Source organism: Sminthopsis crassicaudata, chromosome 3, assembly GCF_048593235.1.
Source record: "Sminthopsis crassicaudata isolate SCR6 chromosome 3, ASM4859323v1, whole genome shotgun sequence".
Lineage (NCBI taxonomy): Eukaryota > Metazoa > Chordata > Mammalia > Dasyuromorphia > Dasyuridae > Sminthopsis > Sminthopsis crassicaudata.
In genome coordinates this window covers 444154463-444179997 of record NC_133619.1, presented here as the reverse complement: position 1 = coordinate 444179997, position 25535 = coordinate 444154463, and the positions used below count along the sequence as shown (strand labels likewise).

The 25535-nt window shown below is 33.7% G+C and overlaps 1 protein-coding gene across 1 annotated transcript in view; it reads right to left on the bottom strand.

Moving 5' to 3' along the window:
• The window catches only part of ABCB11 (ATP binding cassette subfamily B member 11), a 126179-nt gene that overhangs the window by 17979 nt on the left and 82665 nt on the right, over positions 1 to 25535 (bottom strand). Inside the window, exons 19-24 of the mRNA XM_074302212.1 lie at positions 18999 to 19157; positions 7541 to 7645; positions 7279 to 7440; positions 5126 to 5329; positions 4080 to 4321; positions 2010 to 2166 (exon numbers count right to left, since the gene is read on the bottom strand). Of these exons, the coding sequence (XP_074158313.1) occupies positions 2010 to 2166; positions 4080 to 4321; positions 5126 to 5329; positions 7279 to 7440; positions 7541 to 7645; positions 18999 to 19157 (1029 nt within the window). The remainder of the gene's footprint in view (positions 1 to 2009; positions 2167 to 4079; positions 4322 to 5125; positions 5330 to 7278; positions 7441 to 7540; positions 7646 to 18998; positions 19158 to 25535) is intronic.

The following is a 25535-nucleotide window of genomic DNA, read 5'->3' as shown; positions in this document are numbered from 1 at the left end:
ATGATGACAGAGTACACTACTTAGAAAAGGGAACTTAATTTATTCAATCTTTTGCAATCAAAGACAAGTTCCATATAATATTTCTCTATATCACACCACTAGGTAGAAAAATATTCCACCAGCATAATACACACACACACACACACACAAACACACACACACACACACACACACACACACACACACACATATATATATATATATATATATATATATATATATATATATATATATATATATATATATATATATATACTCCATGAAAAAATAGAAGGATTTAAAATCACTTTGGGGATTATCAGAAAATTAATATTTAGAAAAAATGCTAGATTTGGATTTCCCAGTGTGACTCCTGGAAAGTTATTTAATCTCTCTGGACCTTAGTTTTCTTATGTAAGAGGATTAGACTAGGTGGATCCTAAGATCCCTTTCCAATCCACATCCATAATTCTATTTTTTTTTGGGGGGGGGGGAGAGGGGAGGCAGGGAGAGAGACAATTGGAGTTAAATGACTTTCCAGGGTCACATAATTAGTATCTATAAGACCAAATTTGAATTTAGGTATTCTTGACTCCAGATCTAGCACTTTTTCCTAGCTTCCTAGCTTCCTCCCATATGAGAAGAAACAGAAACTAAAGTCCTAAAACAAACAAAAAACCTTAGTTTTGTTATTGTTGTTGTTGTTTTTATAAAGGTTTTTTTAAAATAAGAATTGAAAGAAGATTAAAATTCTGATCTATCTACCTATGTGTATTTAAAGTCATCAGAGACAGGAGAATTGGGGTACCTAGATGGTGCAATGTATAGAGTACCAGTCTTGGAGTCAGGAGGACCTGAGTTCAAATCCATCCTCAGATACTGTGTGATCCTGGGTAAGTAATTTAACCTCAAGTGCCTCAGTTCCCAAAAAAGAGATAGGAGAATTCTGAACTCAGGTCCTAGAAAATATGAGAATAGTGGATACTTTATTCATGGTGCAATCTACCTACCCCTTTGGTCCTAGTTTTAATTCATTATTTTTTTTAGTTTATACATGCATATTCTTTTTTTTTTCCTTTTTTGCTGTGGCAATTGGAGTTAAGTGATTTACTCAGGTCACACAGCCTAGGAAGTGTTAAGTGTCTGAGGCCAGATTTGTGATGTTTGACCCATGATTTCCTTAGTAGAAGGAAATTCTTGGTGAGAAACTTCCTCTGTCAATTTAGGCTGATTATCTGCAAGTCTTAAGAGAGTTGTTTTGAGTACTGAGCAGTTAAATAACTTGCCAAGGGTTACTCAGACATTATGTGCTGAAGGTAAGACTTGAACACAGATCTTCTTGGTTCCAAAAGCTGTATTTTAACTATAACGGCATGCTACCATCATAATTCAATATTGTTAGATGACAAATATATTTCAGGATTCCTTACCAGAACAACCAGAAACATGGCATCTACTTTCTACTTTCATTTGTTTTTAGATTAAATATATTTGATATTTATATTAAATTTATTACTAAACTATTAATAAATAAAATAAACACAAAATGTTTTAAATTATATTAAATTAATACTTGATGTTTGTTGATTTTCAGTCATGTCTGACTCTTTGTGGCACCATTTGGGGTTTTCTTGGCAGAGATACTAGAATGGTTTGCTATTTTCTTCTACAGCTCATTTTACAAGTGAGGAAACTTGTCCAGGGTCACACATATAAGTCTAAAGCTAGATTTGAATTCACAATGATGAATATTCCTGATTTGGGGCATCTATGGGCTAACTGTCCATATATAATATTACATAGATTTAAAACAGCACATATCACATTCTAATCCAAATATGATATTTTGCTATGAAATAAAGTTCTAATTCATTTCTCTTCTGCTAGGTATAAATTCAATGATAAGAAATTCACTTGAATGGATAAAAATTCATAAAATGTATGTATTTTACAGACTACGCTAGACTGCCAAGGTGGAGTGAATGACCAATCTGAGTGTTGATTGTCTGCACTCCTGTTTTTATTCTTACCCACTTTTCGCCCGCATGGCTGTATACGTTGATTTTGGGGCGATAGTCTAAGAGTTGGAAAAAACGTGCTGCGGCTATTTTAGCCTTAGCATAATTTGGAGTGTAAGAAGAGGCTCTTCCAAGAGCAGTTCCACTGGTCACCACGGCAGAGATCACCCTATAGGCATGGGAAATTAATTTGTTTCAGAAAACATTTAAGAAGCATTCTTGACACAACAGATACTAACTATACTGTGCACTCACACTTACATACTCTAGAACAAAGCTTTTTAAACTGTAGGTCATAACTTCGTATATAGTTGTGGAATTGAATGTTGAGATCACACAAAAAAAGATTGGCAACAAAAAATTAATTAATAATGAAACACATAATTAATTTGAGATGCTTCTGGCAGCACTTGCCCATGTTACATCAATGAAACCTTGGTTCTGAAGATACAACATGTGGACTTTGCACTGCACATGCATAAATAGTGCCAGAAACACCATGGCTCAGATTAGAAACAAGGTCATGTAAAATTTTCTCTGGCAAAAAAAGAGTTGCAAGTGGGCAAAAGTTAAGAAGTGCTACTTGGACTATAGGTTTTTAAGAGTTTTTTGTGTGTGTTGATAGACTTTGAAAATCTGGTACAGACTATGGACTCTTCCTTGGAATAATATTTTCAAGTGCAATAATATAAAACATGACATTACCAAGAAAACCAATTATACTGAAAGATAATAAAAATTCATGGATCCCATGGTGTCTATCCATGTACACCCCCTTTTGGAGAACCCCTGATAGAGAACTCTAATGGCTCCATGTTCTGATCACTGGGGACAATCCCTCTAACAAGAGACGGTGTCTGCCCATCTCTTGAGATGCTTATTCATAACCTCACAGAAACTGACCAGAGGATACCCAAGTAAAAATGATCCATTTCTTGCTCCTAAAGAACTTTCAATCAAAAATCTATTAAGCACCTACTTTGTGCCAGGCTCTGTGCTAATTGTCACCTGGGGATACAACAAAAAATTAAGGATCTTTTAATTTAGCCAGAGGAGTTTAGCCATTAAACATCTATGAAAAATATCTATAAAATAATCTACCAAATGCATCAGGATCTGTGCTAATCATTTGATATTGCCTGTGTTTTTGTCCATATTCTATCATAAATAACTGTAATGAAAGACTAAGAGCACAACAACATTGTGATATAGATGTTTGTCTCAGTGCTCAAACAATCTGGCGTGGCTTCATTAGCAGAAATGGTACAACAGTGGCTGCTCTAAAATTCAATTTTGTAAAAACACAGAAAGCATTTCTGAGGAGGAGAGAAATTAGTAAGAAGAAACAGTTTCATAGATGTAAAACTGGAAACAGCCTCAGAAACAATGCCTTTATATTATAAATGGAATGTACAGAAAAGTCTGTTTGACTCAGGTAATAATCTATTAAGTAACTCATTCCCATTGGTAACATTTTAACTCATTTGCTTTTTAGAGAATCACTCTTTCTTGATACTATCTGAAATCAGTCTTAGAAGCCTTGCACCGTTTAGTCCTTTTTCAGTTGTATCTGGGTCTTCATGACCTTATTTGGGTTTTTCTTGGCAAAGACACTTGAATGGTTTGCCATTTCCTTCTCCAGCTCATTATACAGAAGAGGAAACTGAGGTAAACAGGATTAAGTGACTTGCTCAGAGTCACAAAGCTAGTAAGTATTTGAGGGAACTTATGATGATGTATCATCTTGATTCCAGGTCCAGAACTCTATTTACTGTGTGACCTAAGTGACACAGTGACTGGCCTAAGTCTTGAAAAACTAAATGTTAAAATCCTACATTTCCAATAGTCACAGGCAGGCTTTATTTTCAAGGCAAACATCATTCCTCCTTGCCCATTATTGTTGTCTCTGAGTCCAATTAGTTAGAAATTCTCCCCTCTTGGCAAGTAAACAGAGAATCAAAGTATGTTCTTCATTGGAACAACTTATTAAACACAATTTTTGGAATGGCCTGAATTCAATGGACTAATCTTCAATAAAATTGAGTATTGTCCCCTTCAAAGAGATAGTATACAAAACATTACCTAAAGACATAGCTGAAATGAAGTCCTTCATGAGGAACCAGATAGCCACCATATCTGTAAGAGGCTGAATTGGCTATAAATACTATGCCCTGTGAAAAGCCAAAGCATAATCCATAGATATTTGCCTTTCGAATGGCTGTACTAAATAGTTTTTCCAGTGCCTTCTCGTATGCTTCAATAAATTGGATTTCCTTTCCCATCCCAGCAACTGTGCGGATATTACTGAGAGCTTCATTAGATATCTGAAGAATTAAAAAAAAAAAAAAGAGAGAGAGAGAGAATGAGAAAAAGAGAAGAAATGACTGCTCTGTTCCTGGCACATTAATGGCACATTCACATGGGCAGTTATATAATCTCTCCTTTTGCAGTCCAAAAGTGGGTTGTAACAAGGCAGAAACCAAAAGGGCTATCTTCTTAACAGAGTATGAATAAGAATGTTATGGCTCCCGATGTTTATTACAGTGACTATATCTTCGGAGAAAGACTGGCCTAACTAGCCATAGAAATCAAAATAATTGTTCATTCAATCATGTAAGATTCCTCAAAACAGTTTGGCCCATGGGATTTTCTTGGCAAAGATATTGGAGTCATTTGCCTTTTCCTTGTCCAGGGATTAATGCAACCAGAAATTAATTAACTTGTCCAGGGTCACACACTAGTAACCATCTGATGCTGGTTTGGAACTCAGGTCTCCCAGATTCCAAGCTCTATTCACCAAGCTTCCTAGCTGTTTTATGTAATAATAAACATAGGCTGAGGTCCTAAAACAAACCAAAAAACTATAGTTTTTTTTTTTTCAAAAATAAGAATTGAAAGAAGACTGAACCTATGTCCCATCTATCTGTGTACATTTATAGCCATCTGAGACAGTAGAATGCTGAAGTAGGGCATCAAAAATATGAGAAGGGTTGGTGAGAATTTTTGGGTGGGTAAGACATTTTGTAAGTCAAAAAGTTTTTTACCTGGTGCATAGCTAACATGCTGCCTGATTATTTCTTTGTCTAAAATGATTTTGAAATTCAGACACCTTCATTCACCCCAATTACCTGGCCAGTAACTTCTAAAGCATTTTTGTCCAAAGAGGCAAATCCTGTTAACATTCGAGCTTGAATGGCTCCTGATAAAGCTAACAAGGGAAGGAAGCATGTTATCACTAAACTCAGTTTCCAGCTGAAGATATATGAAATGATCAGGGCCACACCAACGTTGGAGAGGGAATTGACGATCATCCCAATCTGAGTTCCAGTAGCCTGAAAATCAAGCAAAACCCAAGGCAATGATTGTTAGAATATGTGAAATATACTGCATATGTTCAAGAAATTCAAAGCATTGTTATCAACATGAATCATCATGGGTATAACTCACTTTAAAAGAAATGCAATAAATGAAATTCAATATGGTTTTGGTTCTCAAATGAATTTCCTTAAAAATCAAACTGCTTTAGTAAATTTAAAATGTAGTCAAACTCCCAGTAGAAATAGAAACAAAAGGAAATGCATGTGATTTAACCAGCAAGGTTTTCAATTAAGGTATAATGAAGAATTTCCTATTAAGGAGGATTATAAGGCATTGGATGGGCCCCTAAAGGAGGTCATCACATTTCCTTTTCTAGATTTCTTTAGAAGTCTTATCTATCTGGGAGATGGTTAATCTGTTAAAAACAAGTGCATGGATTATATGATCTTTGCAAGTCCTCTCCATTAGTTTGAATCCTTTGATTTTTTTAGTTATAAAAGTGGCATGAAAAGTGACCCATTAAAAAAGATTCTTGGCAGGAAGAGTAGATAACATTTACTTTATCATATCCATAAGAATTTACAACAGTCATATGGCATATCCAAGGGTCAGTTGAAAGTTTTCTCCCACCTAAATGAATACAATGAATACAAATAATAAAAATGAAAACAAAAGAAAATATAAATTTGTGGTGTGATTAAGGATAGGGTGGGGTGGAGATGCTTCCTAAGAAAATGCTGGCTTTGGCATTTGGGTTGAGGAGACAAGTCAAATTAAATAGTACTCAAATTAAATAGTACTTGGAATCTAGATGTTTAACTTTTAAAAAATGTGCTTTTTCATCCAGCATGTCAGAGTGAGTCCCTTGAGTAAATCTGTGTTTTGTCATGCTTAGTAACTACCAATTAGAATTACTCGTTCTTGTAGCTCAGTTCTTCTGACCTGGCTTTTACCCTGGAAGCCTGAGAGAGTGGGAAAGGCCTTCTGCTTCCACAGAATTCCTCCTCCAAATAGAGGAACATATGACCTTGGAGAATTTGAAGTTTTGTTTAACTAAGAATGACTTCAAAGTTATACTAATCATAGGTAAATTCTCCTTTATTAAGCATGTCAGTACCAGGAGATCATTATGTACTTCAACAACAATACTATATGATGATCAATTCTGATGGACGTGGCCCTCTTCAACAATGAGATGAACCAAATCAGTTCCAATAGAGCAGTAATGAACTGAACCAGCTACACCGAGTGAAAGAACTCAGGGAAATGAGTGTGAACCACTACATAGAATTCCCAATCCCTCTATTTTTGTCTGCCTGCATTTTTGATTTCCTTCACAGGCTAATTGTACACTATTTCAAAGTCCGATTCTTTTGTGCAGCAAAATAACTGTATGGACATGTATACATATATTATATTTAACTTATACTTTAACATATTTAACATGTATTGGTCAACCTGCCATCTGGGGGAGAGGGTGGGTGAAAGGAGGGAAAAATTGTCAATGCTGAAAAATTACCCATGCATGTATCTTGTAAATAAAAAGTATAATAAAAAAATTTAAAAAGAAAGAAATTACAAGTCGTATATAGATTTGAAGTTTCCTATACAACCATTTTATTGCTCTATTCTATTGTTATAGAAATGCTTGTTTTATTCCATAAATTAAAAATAAAAATTTAAAAAAGCATATCATATAAATTTCAAAAACTTGGAAAAGAGGTTGTAATGTTTGGAAAAAACAAAAACTTAAAACAACCCAAAACCACTGGCCATTAGAATCTTTCAAAAGACATGTGATAGTATACATTCATGGGCAATCTTAGAATTGATGGATAATATAACTTTATCATATCCCAGATTTGCAAATACCTACACCACTGAAAACTGTGCAGATATTTAAACAGATCCAGGACAGAGTTTCCATTGAACTTTCCCTTCCTTCCATCATTCTAAGACCTACCCCTTGAACTTGAGATGCATCTGTAGCAAGTCTTGTTGTCAGAGCTCCAGGACTGTTCTTCAAGTCATCAAACCAACCAATGTCTTGCCCTAACATAGCCTGGAAACCAAGTCTACGTAGCCTTTTGGTGAGCAGCTCTCCAGATTTGGCAAATGTATATCCCTAAAGCATGTAAAGAAAGTGAATTGACTGATTTCAAAAGGGGTAATTAATTTTTTTTCCAAAATAAATATTTTTTAAAAATTAACTAAAAGTTCATTACCTGTAGAAACTGAGTGAAAAATGACATAATTCCTAATACTATGAAAAGGATGCATAGTCCATCAATCTGAGATCTTTGTTCTTCCTCATCCAGAAGAGAGAAAGTCTTTGGGAAAGTAACAAACAGCAAAGAAATGTTTCATAAATAACATATCCAATGAAATAAATTCATAGATGTTTTAAAATGTACTCTGGATTTAAAGACATTTGCTTTTGCTTAAAAACAAAAGAAGTAAAATGTTATAAATATGCTTATAAAACTAACTTTCTTTACACAGAAAGAAGTATGATCAAGAGTCAACATGGCCTAGTCTAATGACTAGAGTGTTAGACTTAGAATCAAGAAGACATGATTTCAAATCCTGATTCTGATCCTTATTCGCACTATAAACATGGGTGAGCCCCTTAATTTCTTGGAGCCTCCATTTTCTCATCTCTAAAATGAAGGAAATGAACTAGATGATTTCCAAGTTTCTTTCTGCTCAAGGTCAGAAGCAAATCCTGTCAACATTCGAGTTTGTATGGCGCCTGATAAAACTAAGAAGGGGATTAAGCATGATATCACTGAACTTAATTTTCAGTGGAAGATAAACAAAATGATCAAAGCTATGACAATATTGGAGAAGAAATTGATGATCATACCAGTCTGAATTCCAGCAGCCTGAAAATCAACCACAACCCAAATAAATTTTTATTTATTATTTATAAAATTTTCAAGATCCATAAATATTTCAATTCTTATTTAACATTCATAAATACTTAAAACTATTCTAATAGTACTCAAAATGCAATTAATTTGTAATGTGTGTGTGTCTTTAAATTATAGATACAATAATTATGTTTTTATTTCCTATCTGGACCTATCTGGTCCTTAAATAAGAGTAGCTTTATAGGCACCATGTATACATTAATCAATGTAATACTATCTAATAGGAGCAACAAATATTTATCAATCTTATACTTGTCTATTACTAGGACAGAGTATCAACATTATAGTAAATTTATTTTTTTAATATTTACTGAGCTCAACCTATCTCCAACCAGTCCATTCAGATTATGCTAGGTCCCTAAAACACAATTTTAATCACTCCCAATACAAATCCTCAAAACTTCTCTGATTCTCATTACCAACCAAATAAAAACTAAACATTTTAGTCTGTAGTCTGGTATTCCCAGCCCTTCCCAGTTTGTATTAAATTATCTTTTCAGTTTTATCTTCTACCACTACTCTTCATCTATATCATGTGCTCCAGACAAAGTGGGTTATTCACTATTCCCTAAACATACCTCACAAGTTTCTACTTCAATTCTTATATTTATTTCATTGCCTCTCCCTAGAATGATTTTCACACCTAACAAAAGTTTAGGTATCTTCAAGATCCAATTTAAATTTTACTTTCTCTCTGAAACATTGTCTGTAATCACACCAGCTATGAATTTGATGTTATATTGCTCAAGTGTCTCTGATAACATATTCTAATAAATTAGTTATTTGTATGAATGTTTTATTTTTCTCTTCTTTCTTTGAAGTTAGAAAGCATGTTTTTTTCCCCCCAGTTATTAGCATGGTGTAGGAACTTGTTTGTCCTTCATCTGGAAGACCAAATGACATCAGAATGCCATGACTTACAAGTGAATTCAATTGAATGAGGGAGGTGTGTGCAAAGCTCTCAACCTCACTCTCTCCTCCAGAGCCATTTTGATCTAGTGGCAAGATATAGATCAGGAAAATTTGGAGTTAGTCCTGGATGCAGTGGGAGACCTTGACTTTTTTCAATAAAAATCCTTCTTGGGTCTCAATTTGACTGAGGCAATGTCTATTCAGTTGATTAAGGATAGATAAGAAAGAGGCAAAGAATGACCTCTTTTACCTAGTTGGAAAAAAGGAAGGAACAAAGGAAGGAAGGAAGGAAGGAAGGGAGGGAGGAAGGAAGAAAAGAAGAAAGGAAGGGAGAAAGGAAAGAAGGGAGGAAGGAAGGAAGGAAGGAAGGAAGGAAGGAAGGAAGGAAGGAAGGAAGGAAGGAAGGAAGGAAGGAAGGAAGGAAGGAAGGAAGGAAGGAAGGAAGGAAGGAAAGAAGGAAGGAAGGAAGGAAGGAAGGAAGGAAGGAAGGAAGGAAGGAAGGAAGGAAGAAGGAAGGAAGGAAGGAAGGAAGGAAGGAAGGAAGGAAGAGAGGGAGAGAGGGAGGAAGAGAAAATGGGAGAGAGAGAAGGAGAGAGAGAGGGAGGGAGGGAGAGAGGGAGGAACATTGTCCAACTGGAAATGGCCAGTGATTTGTAGAGACTTGAATAAGTATGGAATAAATGAATATTGTTTATGTAAAATTGGGCATTTTATTCCAAAATCAAATGTTTCTCTTCACAATGGTGTCTAGGAAGAAAATAGAACCATGGGAAATAGACCTCTGAACCAACTCAAATTCACAAGTTTTCTCATCCTTTTACATTGCCTGCCACAGTGCTTAACTCTTTCCTTTTGGTGTATCCTTCAGAGTTTGTCTTCTGATTTATGCCTTTCCCTCTTTCCTTCCCTGTTCATGAAATCATGAATTTAAAGTATAGTTAATTGGCAGATTAAGTTGAATATGACCTAAAAACCAGCTCCACCTGGCACACCAGCTTCACCCCTTTTCCCCATTCCTGAGCTTCTGATAGCAACCAATGTCAGACCAAACCACTATACATATATATATGTATATATATATATACATACATATATATATATATATATATATATATATATATATATATATATATATATATATATATATATATATATATATATATATATATATATATATATATATATATATAAAAAACTCTCATCCAGACCCACAATGTTGCTACTTTACCAGTCTATTTAAGCCATGCCTCCTTGGGTAGTTTTGGGAATAGTAATCAATCAGTACTTCCTTTTCCGGGAAGGAAGATTCACTCAATTGCCCTATGATTCCATTTACCATTTCTGTGACTTCCCAGATCAAAATACTCCTACTAAGTCTACCACTGTCCATTATATGTTATCTTTCTCCTTAAAATGTAAATTCCTTGCGGCAGATGTCTTACTTTTTTCATCAGACTCTTCAGTACTTAACAAAATCTTTGCCACATAGTAGATACTTAACTTTTTTTAAAAATTCATTCTGAATGGGAAGTTTATAGTTCAAGACACAGGCTAAATCCTACCAACTTCTACCAAATATTCAGATTCATTCATCTTGGATTCCAGCTATTTTCCATAAATAATGGAGTTTGTTAGGGAGTTATATGAGCTAAGCTTCAGAAGGGAATGATTTTAATGATGGATGTGAATTCAAATATTTTATGGAATAGGGAAAACTAAAACTTTACTGTTACAAAAAAAAGCCAAAGAACTGCCATCTTTGGTTTTTACAAAGATACTTTGGTATCTTTGTATTTAACAAAACAGCTTCTGTATATGGGAAAATCCCTTTGACTTTGTTGACATAAAGGTAACTTTGAATGAATGAAAAGTTTGAATTATAGGTTTAAACAATTATTGAATAAGTATTGCCAACAAAACTAGACTAGCAAAATGTTACTCAATAGTGGCCCGGTATGATCACTTTAAATACAGATTTAAATTATGGAAATTAGCAAAAAAGTAAAATAATAGATTTGGATCTAGATTCAAATCTTATCTCTGGCACTTAATAACTTATAACACTGCTGTAGTCACTTAACCTCTTTGTGTCTTAGGCCATGTTTTAAGATATGTTCTTAATTATAAATATGTTGCAATCTACTTTAGCCAATGAGATCATAGATTCTTGAAGTAATTCAATTAACTAGCTTAGCAATCATTCCATGGTAGATTTTAAGTACCTGAAAGCATTTTATTTCCTTAAATAATTTAAACCTCTAAAAATTTATTACAATATTAAAATAACTTAGCAAACCATTTGCTTTAGTAAAGTATTCTCTCTCTAATCCCTCAATGTTTCCCAAGGATCTGTTCTTACCTCCTTTTTTCTCTGTTCTTTCTCACTCTATGCAGTTGCTTCACAAAAAAACAGATGTCTAGCCTTGATTGCTTTTCTAAATCCAGGCTTGCATCTCCAGCTACCTATCAAAACCTCTACCAGAATATTGTTATCATTTCAAACACTCACATCCAAAATCAAGTTCTATTTTCTTTCTTCATAAACACATTTCTCCTGATTTCATTATTTTCATCTATGGCATTATTCGTTCAATTTCACATGTTCATAATTTTGCTATTATTTTTGACTTAACTCTTTCCCTCAATTCATTTCTAACTAGTTATCAACTCTTCACAAGTGAATACCTCCTCCAGCTATTGGTCCTTTTTAGTCTTATTGTGATTATCCTAGACTTCATCCCTATCTGCCAAATCTATGTTAAAGCATATTTAATATTTTTATTGCTCTATCTGCCGTCTAGAGGAGGGAAAAATTTGGAACAGAAAGTTTTTCAAGGGTCAATGTTGAAAAATTACCTATGCATATATTTTTGTAAATAAAAAGCTTTAATTTAAAAAAATCTATGTTAAAGAAACCTTTCAACATATTTTTCCAGCTCTGCTTTTCATTTCAAATCTACTCCACAGTGAAGTGGTCAGCAGCAATAACAAATGATTCTATCACTGGCTATGATAGAAAAGATTACTCTAAGGGACTACAAATTAGTGGCTGGGATATATCCAAGGCTGTTGGTAGATGGAAGTAGTGGGATAAACCTGGCAAGTCATTGCTAATACTACTACTCATATTGTAGTATTTTAGAATTTGCAAAGCATCTTTATATACATTGTATAATTTATAATTTATAACAGCCAAGTGTCATTATTGTCCCCATTTTACAGATGAGAAGACAGAGGCTCTGAGAAGTTTAATAACTTGCTCAAGGCAATAGCTAATAAGTATGTCTGAGGCAGGATTTGAACTTTGCTCACTCTGATGGTAAATCCAGCACATGAGCTTTAAAGAGTCTGGATGGAATGATGAAGGAAAATGTATGAATGGTGTTTCTCAGGCCAAGAAGGAGCACGGGAACAGGACCTGGTGATTATCACAGTAGGATCTTGTATCAAGCTTGGGCAAATGTGTTAAGTGGGAGAACCCTGCCTGGCTCCTGACAGTTTGTGAAGCCTGTCCCTCTTGGTTAGGGATTCTGGGATGAAGGGAGTGTCAATGGTGAATTGTCAGAGAGAGTATAAGTGCTCATTTACTTTCAGTGCTGATTCCCACTGAGTAACTCAGGTGTTTATGGACCTTGGCACATTGACTGAGTCCTGCATGATGCAATTTGGAGCTCAATGTGTTCAGAAGACCCAGATTGTCCTTAACACAATCAGAATAATAATTAATAACAATAATTTTTCTCTTGCCTAAATTGGGTCACATCAGACTACTGCTCCACAAATCTTCTCTCATTTTCTGTGGTGCATTTGTTAAATTCAGACATTACCTGACATTCAAGAACCTCATCAATCGCATACCAGCTGCCCTCTTCACATTCTATGCTCCTGTCAAACCTGAAGACATTCTATCTTTCTCTTAATAACTAACATTTATGCGGCACTTTAAGATTCTAATATATTTAACATTTTATGCATGTGCTACAGTTATCCCCACTTTATAGATGAGGAAACTGAGGCAGATAAAGATTAAATGACTGACTCAGTACCATCATGAGTACAGCACTCTTGTCACTTATAATATATCACATTGTCCCCTCGTTGCCTTTTGCCCCAGGGATTTTCCAATGGCATGTCTTCTTTACCAAGTATCTGCTACTTCCTACTCCCTCCAAATAATTCCTGCCAACTTTTTAAAGATAGACTTTAAGTCACACAGTCCTTGAAGCCAAGAACAGTTCAAACTTACCTCTGATAATAAAATGCTGTGTGAACTTGGACAGGCCAATATATATCTTTCTGTGCTCTAGGAATCTTTTTAAAACAAGGAAATTGCAGAGAGGAGCCCAGCCTGCATAAGTACAAGGAGATTTCTCTATGCTAGTGAAATCAGAAATGAGAGGTCTTTAAAACCCAACTCAGATGATATCGTCTTCATAAAACCTTCCTCTTTAAAGCTCACTTCATTTCTTTCAAGTCAACAAGCATTTATTAAGCACCTACATTTTGTTTTGCAACTCTTTAATTATCATATATATATATATATACATATATATATACATACATACATATACAAGCCTTTTATTTTATCAAATACATGCAAACATCATTTTCAACATTCACCTTTGCAAAAGCATGTGTTCCAGCTTTTTCTCCCTCCCTTCCCCCCATCCATTCCCACAGATAACAAGCAATCCAATATAGGTTAAATATATGCAATTCTTCTAAATAAATTTTCATATTTATCATGCTATATAAGAAAGATCATGTCAAAAGATGAAAGAAAAATCATGAGAAAAAAGAAAACAAACAATAACAAAAACAAAGTGACAACACAATGCTTTGATCCATATTCAGTCTCCATAGTTCTCTCTATGAATGTGGATTTTTTTTTCTGAGGCAATTGGGGTTAAGTAACTTACCCAGGGTCATACAGCCAGGAAGTGCTAAGCATCTGAGATCATATTTGAATTCAGGTCCTCCTGACTTCATCTATCTACTGCTCCACCTATGGATGAGGATTCTTATTGTATATTTTGTTCTTTTACTAAACTAGAAGCTCCCTGAAGCCAAGGTCTGTGTCTTTGTTATATTACTATGGAGATATATGGATATTTAAGACATGTAACCTTTCAGCAAGATCCCTAACCAAAAAATCACTCCAAATTAATGGCGTCTAAGTGAAATGTTTTACTTTTGTTACTGATTAATAGAATAGGATAGAATTTGGTACTCCTAAGGTCCCCTGCCTTTCTTCTTGTGATAAGTACATGTGGGATGATCTCAGTATCATAATAGCTTTCTCCCATTTTGATGTAACATAAACCCATTGTTCAGCGAGAAAGAGCTTCACAGAGGGAAGAACAAATATGTTTTGGTTGGCTCTTAAGAAATCCTTTTTTAGTCACCTTGTGTGCCAGTGCTATCTAAATATGGAACCACTTTCATCTGAATTATCATCCAACTGGATTTCACAATGAAAATCAACAAATACTCATATAAAATCCATGCTGACTGTCCACCGTGTGATAATGTCTTCAAGTCCAAGAAAACATTTTTTTATGAAAACAAATGCAGATAACTCCCACACTAATAGTTTTGCCCTTGTTATCATCCTTGTCACCTCAAGGCAGCTGTCAGGACTCTCTCCAGCTCACCCAATATTTGATTGCTGGGCCCCTGGGCAGGCATTTCTACTACAAAATTGTCACTTAGCTGGAGATGTGAAACTGAAGATGCAACATCTGTTTTTTGGGAACTTAGGCCAATTTCCTAAGGAGCCAAATGAGATCCAGGGAAAGAGAGTCAGTCACTTGACAAAGGCTGCTTCACACGGAGCTAAGGCTTTATCTGGATTAGGAACCCAGCTCTGAACAGCTCCCAAGGCTTGGCTGGGTTCTCAGGCCACACACTGCAGTATCAATGCACCAAACTTGTGTTCTGCATACATTAGATAAGTAGGATGAAAGTAGCTCACTAAAAATTGGCTATCTGGATGGGAAAATTAAACCTCGAGTATGAAAACAACATGCCGTTTTTGAAGTGCACATGCTAATTAGCCCTGTTAGGGACAAACTGAAACAATCATCTTTAGCAAAGAGGGAAGACAATAAACGTCACTGGAGCCCCAGATTCTTGGCTGGTGCAGCCTCACTGGACAATGAAGAGACGTTGTGTTCTTTCTATCAGCTGGCTGCCTGCCCTGCTCCTGCAGCACTAAAGGAAAAATGCCACAATTTCAGACTGCGTCAAAAGCTGCACTTCCTACTCTGTTCTATTCGATTGATAGACCAAAATCTAAGGAGAGGTGATTTTGCTACCACCAGAAGGCAGTGTATGCAAGTAGCAATGTCTGAAAGCTGATTCTTCATCTGTAAAATGAGCTGGAGAAGCAAGGGACAAACCACTCCAGCACATCTTTGCCTGGAAAACCATGAATGGGATCACAGAGTCAGATATGACTAAAATGATACTACTGCAACCACAAAAATCCAATCCCCTCCTTATATGTATGAAAAAAATAATGAGGCTCAGAGAGAGATGAAGTGGTTTGCCCAAGGAGATGCAATTAGAGAATTGCAGAACTGGGAGTAGAACTCCCAATCCAGTTGTAGGTTGGTGAAAAAAGCACTGGGTTTGGAATTAGATAATCTGGTTCCTATGCAGGTTATTCTCCTTATCATCATCATTATGCCTTAACCAAGGCATTTTACTCCCTTTGGATTTCTGTTTATTCATCTGTAAAATGAGAGGCTTGGACTACATGAACTTGAACTTTCCTTCTAGTGCTAATATTTTGTGATTCATCCTTTTTATCAGCTAATCCAAACCATCAAAAGTTGGGTTTTGGTATAATGCAAAGAGTTTTGGAAGTAAAGCAAAAACAAACAAACAAACAAACAAACAAACCATGAAATGAAGTCTAAGCTCTAAAATGTCTTATGTATGGAGAGACAAACAAGAATAAAGTGTCAAACTTCAAATGAGAAATCTGTGGGTTCTAATCCTACCTGCAGTATTTACTGTGGGCAAGTCACAACTTCTCAGAGCCTCAGTTTCCTGATGTAGAAAGGATTTATAATAAGGCTTGTACCAATGCCATAGTATTGCTGTGATTCTCAGATGAGCCAATTTATGTGTCATAGGAACATACTTGACATTAATGATTCCATTCTGAATTTGTAATGAGAATACATTTTTCAAGCCCACAAGTAGTAAACAGCTATGTATACAGATGTGGAAAAAATGATTTGCAAAACAAAAAAAATGCTATATTAATTTCAATTTTATTATTTATTGTATGATTGGATAAGCAATGTCTTTGAGTCTAAATTTTCTCAGTGGTAAAATGGGGATAATGTTGTGCAATTATTTCTGGCTCCTCATGACCCCATTTGGGGTTTTCTTGGCAAAGACACTGGAGTGGTTTGCCATTTCCTTTTCCAGGTAATTAAAGATGAGGAACCTGAGGCAAACAGGGTTAAGTGACTTGCCCAGGGTCACATAGATAGTAAGTGTCTGAAACCAAATATGAACTCAGATATTCCTGACTCCAGAGTCTGGTGTCTCACTGCACCACTTAGCTGTCCATAAAATGGGAAGAATAACATATACTAATTAGATTTGTTACAAGAAAAGTATTTTTAAATTCTAAAACAATCATATCAATGCGGCCTGTTTTCATTATTTTGAACCCTGCTCACTCTTTTAGAAAACATCCTGAGAAGAATAAAGATTCAGAAAAACATCATATTTCATCCGCAGCTGACTCTATAGACATCAGGTGTCCTTTGCTAAAAAAAAAAAAAAGCAAAACCCATTTTTATTGATAACTGAATTTCAATACTGTTTCCTTTGTAATCTTATATACTTTGTTTTATATATTTAATAATATTCTAAGAAGGGACCGATGGGCTTCATCAGACTGCTAAAAAGGTTTGTGACCTAAAAAATGTGAAGAGCTCCCAAGATATCATTGTCCAATGAAGACTGATTTTCAGAGTCTGTGCAAAGATTCTATAGCACCAGAGAAAGATTCAATTATAGTCCCTATACCAGGGATTTTAAAAATTTTACAACTCATATTTCACCTGAGAAAAATTTTAGGTGAATCAGGTATATAAGTATATGAAATAGGCATACAACTCAAAATTTAATGATAATAAATTATAAAGAAATTTATTTGAAAGCAAATTTGCATACTAATGAGATGGATGTACTTGTTTAATTTTACATAAAGAATTAAATCTTGGTGGAATACCTGATACCTTTTGCTGTTGCCAAATTTTTCACAACCCCCCCATAGTCACATCTATGAGCCAGTGTTTAAGAAGCTTTGCCCTATACTATTCTTCCTAAGATGGAGGAGAGTTTTTAGAAAAGATTCATTTTAGAAAGATATTTAACAAAAAGTACCATGGCTCTTAAACCTTCAGTTGACCAGAGAATCAAATTAAAGCCTCTCCTTCCCAGAGGATTCAAATTATGCTTTTTTGCTAACTGTAAATAATAATCCCCAGTATATGAATAAAGAACCAATGTAGTAGGAATACTAAATCCTTTAATAGATGAGGGTATGTCTTTCCTCTTTTTCCCCATCAAAGAAATAAAAGACAGGATTTACATGTACACAAATATTTACAGTAGCTCTTCTTGAGGTAGTCAAAAATCACAAGGTAAGAACATATTCTCCTATTGGGGAATGGAAATGGCTAAACAAATTGTGTGGCATATAAATAAGCCATATGACAAGTTGGACAATTTCAGAAGAAACTGGGGAGGCCTGTAGGAATTAAAGCAAAGCAAAATGAACAGAAGTAATAGAAAAATTTTACAGTGATAAGAACATTATAAAGAAAAACTTTGCAAGACTATAAAGAATCTGATCAACACAATAATAACCATGAGGCCAAACATGTCACCTACCTTCTGCCAGGTGATAATCTTGAAATGCAGAAAGCTACCTTTTTTTTTTGACATGTGTAATGAGGGACATTTATAGCTATATATCAAGAAACTTGTTTTTTCTCACTTTTTAAAAAAATTTTGTTTACCAGGATAAGGGAGTGTTTTGTGAGGGACAGAATGAGATTAATAAAAGTGTTAAACATATTAATAAAAATCAAAGATTTTTATTATGCTTGATGACTGCATAGAGTATGCAAACATCCAATATAATCTATTATTTTACTTCTTTTGGCCATATTGCACTTACTTCATTGATAATTTTAGTAGGGCAAGAATAAAAGTTTTATGGAAGAAAAGATGGAAACTGTGGCTAAATGAAAATTTTAAATTATTTTTGTGTTTCATTTATCCAGGATCTCTCTGTTCTAGTCCTCTTTATCACTCTTCCCCGGAATACATTCAGGTTATACCTGAGTGTTCACTGTAGGCACAAAACTTATTCAAAATTTGAATACCAAGTTATATTTTGCACTTTTACCATTCTACAAGGAAGGAAATTGCCTCCATTGGATGCTAATGACATTGTACTCTCTAGTCTGCCTTTTCTGTTTTCTGGTCTGATTGCTTTGCAGGCAAATTGTCTTTTGCCACTATTTAAATTACTTTTCTGATATCTTTTATACATATCTTTTGATTGTATGAATGTAATGCAAGCTCAAATGAGAGGGCTTGACTTTGCCTTTATATATTCTCAGTAAAGAAGAATAGTCTCCTTATGAGGAAAAAAAGTACAGTTCACAACCAATAAAGAAGAGGAAAGCACAGCTAGCAATTTTCTGAGACTATTTTTTACCAGCAGAGAAAAAGTACTTCTAATGACATAGAAACAAAGAGACTGCAGGACAAGACAATATAAAAATACACAATCTCTTACCCCAATAATCTGACTGAATAAAAGAGCATAGAGGGGATTGACTGCACCATTCACAGCTGCTCCAAAGGAACCTGCCAGCATGTAAGGCCATTCTGGAGTGTTGTACTTCAAAATCCTCATAACTGGTGCAGGTTCAACTTTTTCTTCAAAAGTATCATTCTTAAGGGGACAAAAGGTTGTCATTATTAAATCAGGTGGGCACTTGCTCACAACTTATGCTATACATACTTAAAAGTTATGGTTATCTAAGACCTTTAAAAAGTAAAATGATTACTAAGTTTAATACTTATTTTTAAAATATTTTAATATTTTAAAAAATATTTTCATTTCTATGTATTTATTTTAAAACATTATCCAAAGAGAGGGTCCATAAGCTTCACTGAAAAAAGTTCCATGGTATACACTCAAAAAAGACTTCTCTTATCATAAGCAAGAACAGTTAAATTCACAAATAGATATTAACAAGAATCAATGTAAATTATTTTGTATAATGTCCTTTTTGTCACCTAGAAATGGTGTGTTCAAGTTTTTATCAACTAAATATATGAGTTGGTGAGTTTGTCATGCAACAAGAATTAAAGGAAAGAGATGAACAGATAATATAAATTAATAACTTCAAGATTGTAAAAGAAACAGAGAAAGGTATCTAATATGTTGGGTGGTTCTTTTATAGAGGACTTCCAAAAAGATATGAAGAATAAAACCTAATGAGATCATAAGGCAGAGTTATGATTGTCCCTGTTGGAGGGAGTACTGAAGAGGCCACATTTATCAAAGTATCATATCCCATTCCCCTCTCTCTTTTAATGCAAATACAATTAAATAGAAAATTAAAGCATGAACTAAAGGAGGAGGAAAAACAAGAGACTAGATAATAACTTTTAGAACAGTATAGTTCCTTGATATTAGAAATTTTATCAAATTTCATGTGAGATACACAAGAGCAATGAAAAAAATATAGTGATATATAGAGCAAATTTTGAGGAATGATACAAAGGGACTCTCTCATAGCCTGAAATAACAGTAAGGGGAGGGAAAGTCACTCATAGATTGGGATAAAAATGTCATGATAAGCAGAGTTTCTTATTATTATCACAGTATCATTATTATCATATTATTGTCATAGTAATCATGTCTTATTAAATCTCTTTTATTCTCTTTACTTACATTTTTAAAGAACAGATGAAAGTGTAATTCTTTTCCTATTGTCCTTGCTAAGCTTTATACACTAGATATAGGTTCTTCCTACATAAATTATTTGTTCCAACCCACAAAGATCTGCTTTATCTGTGTTCTTGCACAGGAACTGCTGTATGTTTGGTAGAGACTTCCAATTACAGTAGTTATTGCAGAGTTTCTACTATTTCTTTTCATAATCCACACTGATCTGTAAGGATCACAATATGTCTAGAGTGATTCCTTGGTCCTCAGCTCCCATCATCAATACTCCTTTTCCTGTAAACAAATCTGCATGATAATCATTAGTCCAACATTTTTTTCTCTATGTATTATTAATTGAGTTCTGCTCATGGAAAGTCTTTCCCTCTATGAGTCCTTTTCATAGACTTTTCAGAAAGCCACTATATTTGACAATTCCAAAGGCTCAGTAGAGTGATACCTGATTGTTCCAAAACATTTTTGTAAATTGTTAACATTTATTACTTTCTTTGACTGCATCTATCAATCTTCTTTCTCCTTTTGAAAGAAAAAACATCACACCTTCAATAAATGTTTTTTTTTTCTTTGTTTTCATTTTTGATTTGGACACTTTTCAGATTTATTAGTTTGAACTATTTTATAGTTCTATTTTATATGTTCAGATTGGGGTTGCAGAAGTGTTAATTACATTAAATGTCCTCTTCCCATTGAGCTTTGAGTTTAGGATAGTAATTAGTCTCTTGACAGGTATAGTTTCAGATTTTTCTTTGATAGTTCTATGTATACTGTGTATTGCCACCCTCAGGCATACATAAGGATTGCCTGTATACATGAGTTCAATTTGATCTCTTTTCCTTTAAATTTAGTCTTAGCCTCCAAACTGTCTTTCTTTGGCATTCATTAAAAATTTTACATTTATCAAGCCCAAGTAACATTTTGATATTATTGGAAAAAGATTTCATGAGAAAGAAGTACTTAATATGTATGTTTTTAAAATTTTCTTATGGATCTATATAACTTATTCATGTACATCAAGTTATTAGTAAAAATGTTTTAGCATTAGTCTCATTTTAAACTTTGAAGCCATTCTCAATTCTATTTGGAAACAAAAATATCTCTCTGTAAGATGTCATATTTATATCAATTGTTCTTGGCATAGTTATTTTGGTGGCACATAAATATAGAAAAATTATTCCATGTGGACATTATATGTTCTAAATTTCTCCCTATATCGGGCCTATTATATATGTATATACATATATAAAAATTTGTGATAATCAGTAAAAGCAATATAAATGTTATTGTACTTTTGAATGGATTTATCAGTTAATTATCTAATTAAAAATAATTTTTTTTTAAGTTCTTAGGTCATTTTAGCATATCCTTTTTGTTCTTTACTGAATATATGCTGGTTTTCTTTCAAGGGTTTATAGCTTATTAGTAGCTTAGTCTGTGAATTGCTGTGAACTATATATTTTGTTTATCTATACATATATCTATACATATATATTTGTATTTATATATATATGTATATATATACATATATATATACACACACACACATATACATATAATTGGTCAGTGATGTTTTGTGTTTTTCTTGTTTTGGACTTCATATGACCATCTAGACTCCCTCTCCTTATCTCCCATTAACCACAACATCTAAAAGTATCAATAAAAGAAAATTCATCCAACTGGGAGCAGGGAGAAAAATCCAAAGGACAAATATGAATAAATACAGATGGGTACAGCAAGATAGCCACCAAAAGAAAGAAACAATTTCAGGTAGTATGATCTCTAAGTGGTGGAGAGAATGCTAGCTATAGACTCTAGAAAATCACTAAGGAAAACTTAATGAGCATTCTACAAAGGAAGAAAACAATTCTCATTTCCTTGCAAGGCATCTTCTTGACTCATATTTGTGCCTCACTATCTTTATACTTTAAGTTTGAACCCACTCTTCCTAGGAATTTTGTTCATGTAGGAGAAAAGTATACTTCAGCTTTGAGTAATATGTGTCATAACAATTATTTTTTTAACTATATCTACTTAGTAAATGTCTCTTGCTAAAATGTAATTGAAGTTATTAATTGATTATCTATAGGGATCACAAATGGTGGAGGCTCATGAAAGACTTGGCCCCTTAGGGTTAATTACCCTGAGAATATTGAGAGAGTCATAACAACCACTCATTCATTTAGAAGGGGATTTAGCCTACCAAGTTATGAAGAAATTAATAAAAGTGGCTCCAGAAAGGTTCTCTTTCTTTCAAATATTATGAGAGAATGTGTTCTCTCATATGCATACATGAGAATTCATGGTAACTATAACAAATGCCAGCTTTTCTGAATTAATCTGGTTTGTTGTAGTTGACCTACTAGTTGGATTTATGCTATCAAATCCTAAAGAAGCTTCAAAATTCTAAGTATTCTCATTTCCTCTACACTGCAATTTGAGATGTTGATATTATTTTTGTTGCTTGTTTTATTATTAGATATAATTTCTAGAGATTATGTAAAGATTTTAATGAGTTGAGATTCTTCAACTTTCTCTCTAGCTTTAACAGTAACTCAGTTTCAGCTCTTACTCATATAACCTGGATTTAAGAAATAAGTAATTGCCCTAATTTGTCTTTAACATATTTCTGTGACATGATTTTTTAACAAAAATAAGTAAACTTTTTTTAACAGATAAGACATTTCTACTTTTTTCACCAGAATACCAGAGAATAGGGGCAGCGAGGCAGTACAGTGGATAAAGCATTGGACTTAGAAAAAGAAAGATCCATCTCCTGAGTTCATATCTGGCCTCAGGCACTTACTTAGGTGTGTGATGGGCAAGTCACTTTAATTCTATTTGCCTCAATTTCCTTATCTGTAACATGAGTTGGAGAAGGAAATGGCAAACTGCTCTAGTATCTTTGCCAAAAAAATCCCCAAATGGAGTTATAACTAAAACAAGTAATTAACTAGAGAATGATAAAAGCATTCATATCTCCAGTCCATTTTATGTGCACTTATAATTTGCCTGCTTTAATCAAAGCATTTTCAATAGGTAGAATATTAATATTTTTGATCTGTTCTTATTGGTCTTGTCTTCTTGTGGTATCAGAACACAGTAGAGTACATCAGAACACAGTGTTTCTGCTTGTTGAACAGTTTCAAGCAGAATCAACCTGTAGTATTATCCTTGATTCTCACCCCACCTTATGATATGGGCTATTCCTTTGACTTTTAATAAAAGTTGTATCACACTGATTGGGATTTAGAGTACAATTTCAGGCTTCACAGTTACTGTGGATGTCACCATTGTACACTATTCTCACCAGCATTTGTCCTTTTTTTGCCAGCTAGTCCTTCTCCTCTAATTATAACATAGAATTGAAGCATTTTTACTATTGTTGTACACACTTAACAATGATTTCTATTCCTTGTTCCTATTTAAGAATATAGATGAATGAAATGTCTTAAATTTCTTTTTTTTTAAAAAAAAATCTAAAATAACTAAATTCAGTTTCTTTTTCCTAATAAGACTTTTCCCTCCTTTAGAACCATATACCCAGAAAAAAAAAAAAAAAAAAAGATGTATCCCCAATCATTTGATCTTGAATATATTTTTTTTCAGAAACAAATTCTCATTTTATTTTGAAGAGCTAGATATTTCTAAATCAAATAGAAAAGGATCTCATTTTCCATGGACAAATATGTGATTGAAGTTATTCTTCTTAATCTCCCTATTAGTGTCAAAAGGCACCATTATCTTCCCAGTCACAAAACTCACAACCTACTGAAATCCAATTAGTTGCCGAGTCCTCTCCTTTCTACCTTCACAACATCTCTCATAAACAAACACCTTTTCTTCTCTAATACTGTTACCAGCTCATGCCTGGATTATTCTAATAATCTGTTAATTGGTTCCCCTGCCTCAAGTCTCTCTCTACTACATTCTATCTGTTAGATTGTTTTTTCCAAAGTACAAGTCTGAATGAAGGTCTTGGCTATACCTTGAGGTTCTACAGTAAAATCCATAGACTTCAAATATGAAGGATTTTCTTTTTCTTTTTAATTAACTAACTGCTTAAAAACAATTTAAAAACATTAAAAAGGCAAAAATTGGAAATTGATTTTCTTTAAAATTTATGTTTTGACTTTGATTGGGATTGATAGCTTTTTCTTCTCAATAATTCTTTGAATGAAATTCAATAAAATGCAGTTATTCAGTGATTGTCAAGAAGAGTATCATAATCAAAAAAGAATCTAAGACTGAAAGAAATATAATATCTAGAATGAGTAATATCATATGAGTCTCACAAACTTTTCCTCTCACTATGACTCATCCTCTTTCTTATAAGCTGAGATCTATCATCATATTCAAACTTCTCTAGAAGTTGAACAATCCTCTATTTGTAAAATGACTGCATCAAGATAAAAGACTTTGATTCTCCTTCCTGCTCCATCTTTTGTTTATAAACCACACTAATTCACTCCATACTTCATAATGGCTTACAAATATTCATAGTTACTCAAGGCAAATTCTAAATTCCAGTAACAAAGATGGAATCTGAGATTTTGTTAAAAGAAAAAATGCTAAATGAACAGTTACATTATGTAACCCAAAGTCCTGAATTCTGTTGGTACTTAAAATTATAAAATTTGTTGGTTCTTTTCTAATTAATCTTCATAAAATATTATAGAAAACATGTGTTTCCATCTTACAAAAAGTAAGCAAGCTAAAGCAATGTCCGTAAAGTCCAGTTATTTATCATATTACAAGACAGATATTTATGCAGATGATTAGATTCTTTTCTTACATTTTTAGTTTTTTATGCTATTAACCTTTGTTCTTTATCATTTGCTTTAAATTTCCCCAAAAAAACTGTGTGTTTTATAGAAAGAAAGAGCTCCATGAAGCAGAATCAAAGTTGCAAAGAAAAATAAGGTCTTAGAAGCCACTGCATCCCATCTCTTATTTCATAGATTAGGAAATCGAGGCCCAGAGAGGTTAAATTATTTGCCCCAGGGACACAGAGTTAGTAAGAATTTGAACTCAGAGTTTTCCTGAATCCAAATTCAGTTCCTTCTCCACTATATTCTGTAAATGACTTTAATTCAGATCCCATCCATTTTAGAATGTGTGTTCATTTGAACAGGGTTTAGGTTCAAGTTCATCTTTGTTTAGCAAAGCCTTTCTTCATAATTATTAGAATTTTGTGAGAAAGTAGTGCAAATGTTTGTAAATTGACTTTAGAGGGATATTTTAAACCATAAGAGAAGAATATGTTTTCTGTCATTCTCAGATATTATAGAAACAAAATTACATATCACTAATCAATTTTCTAATTAATTAATGATCCTTATTGATTCATTAAAATCCACTACA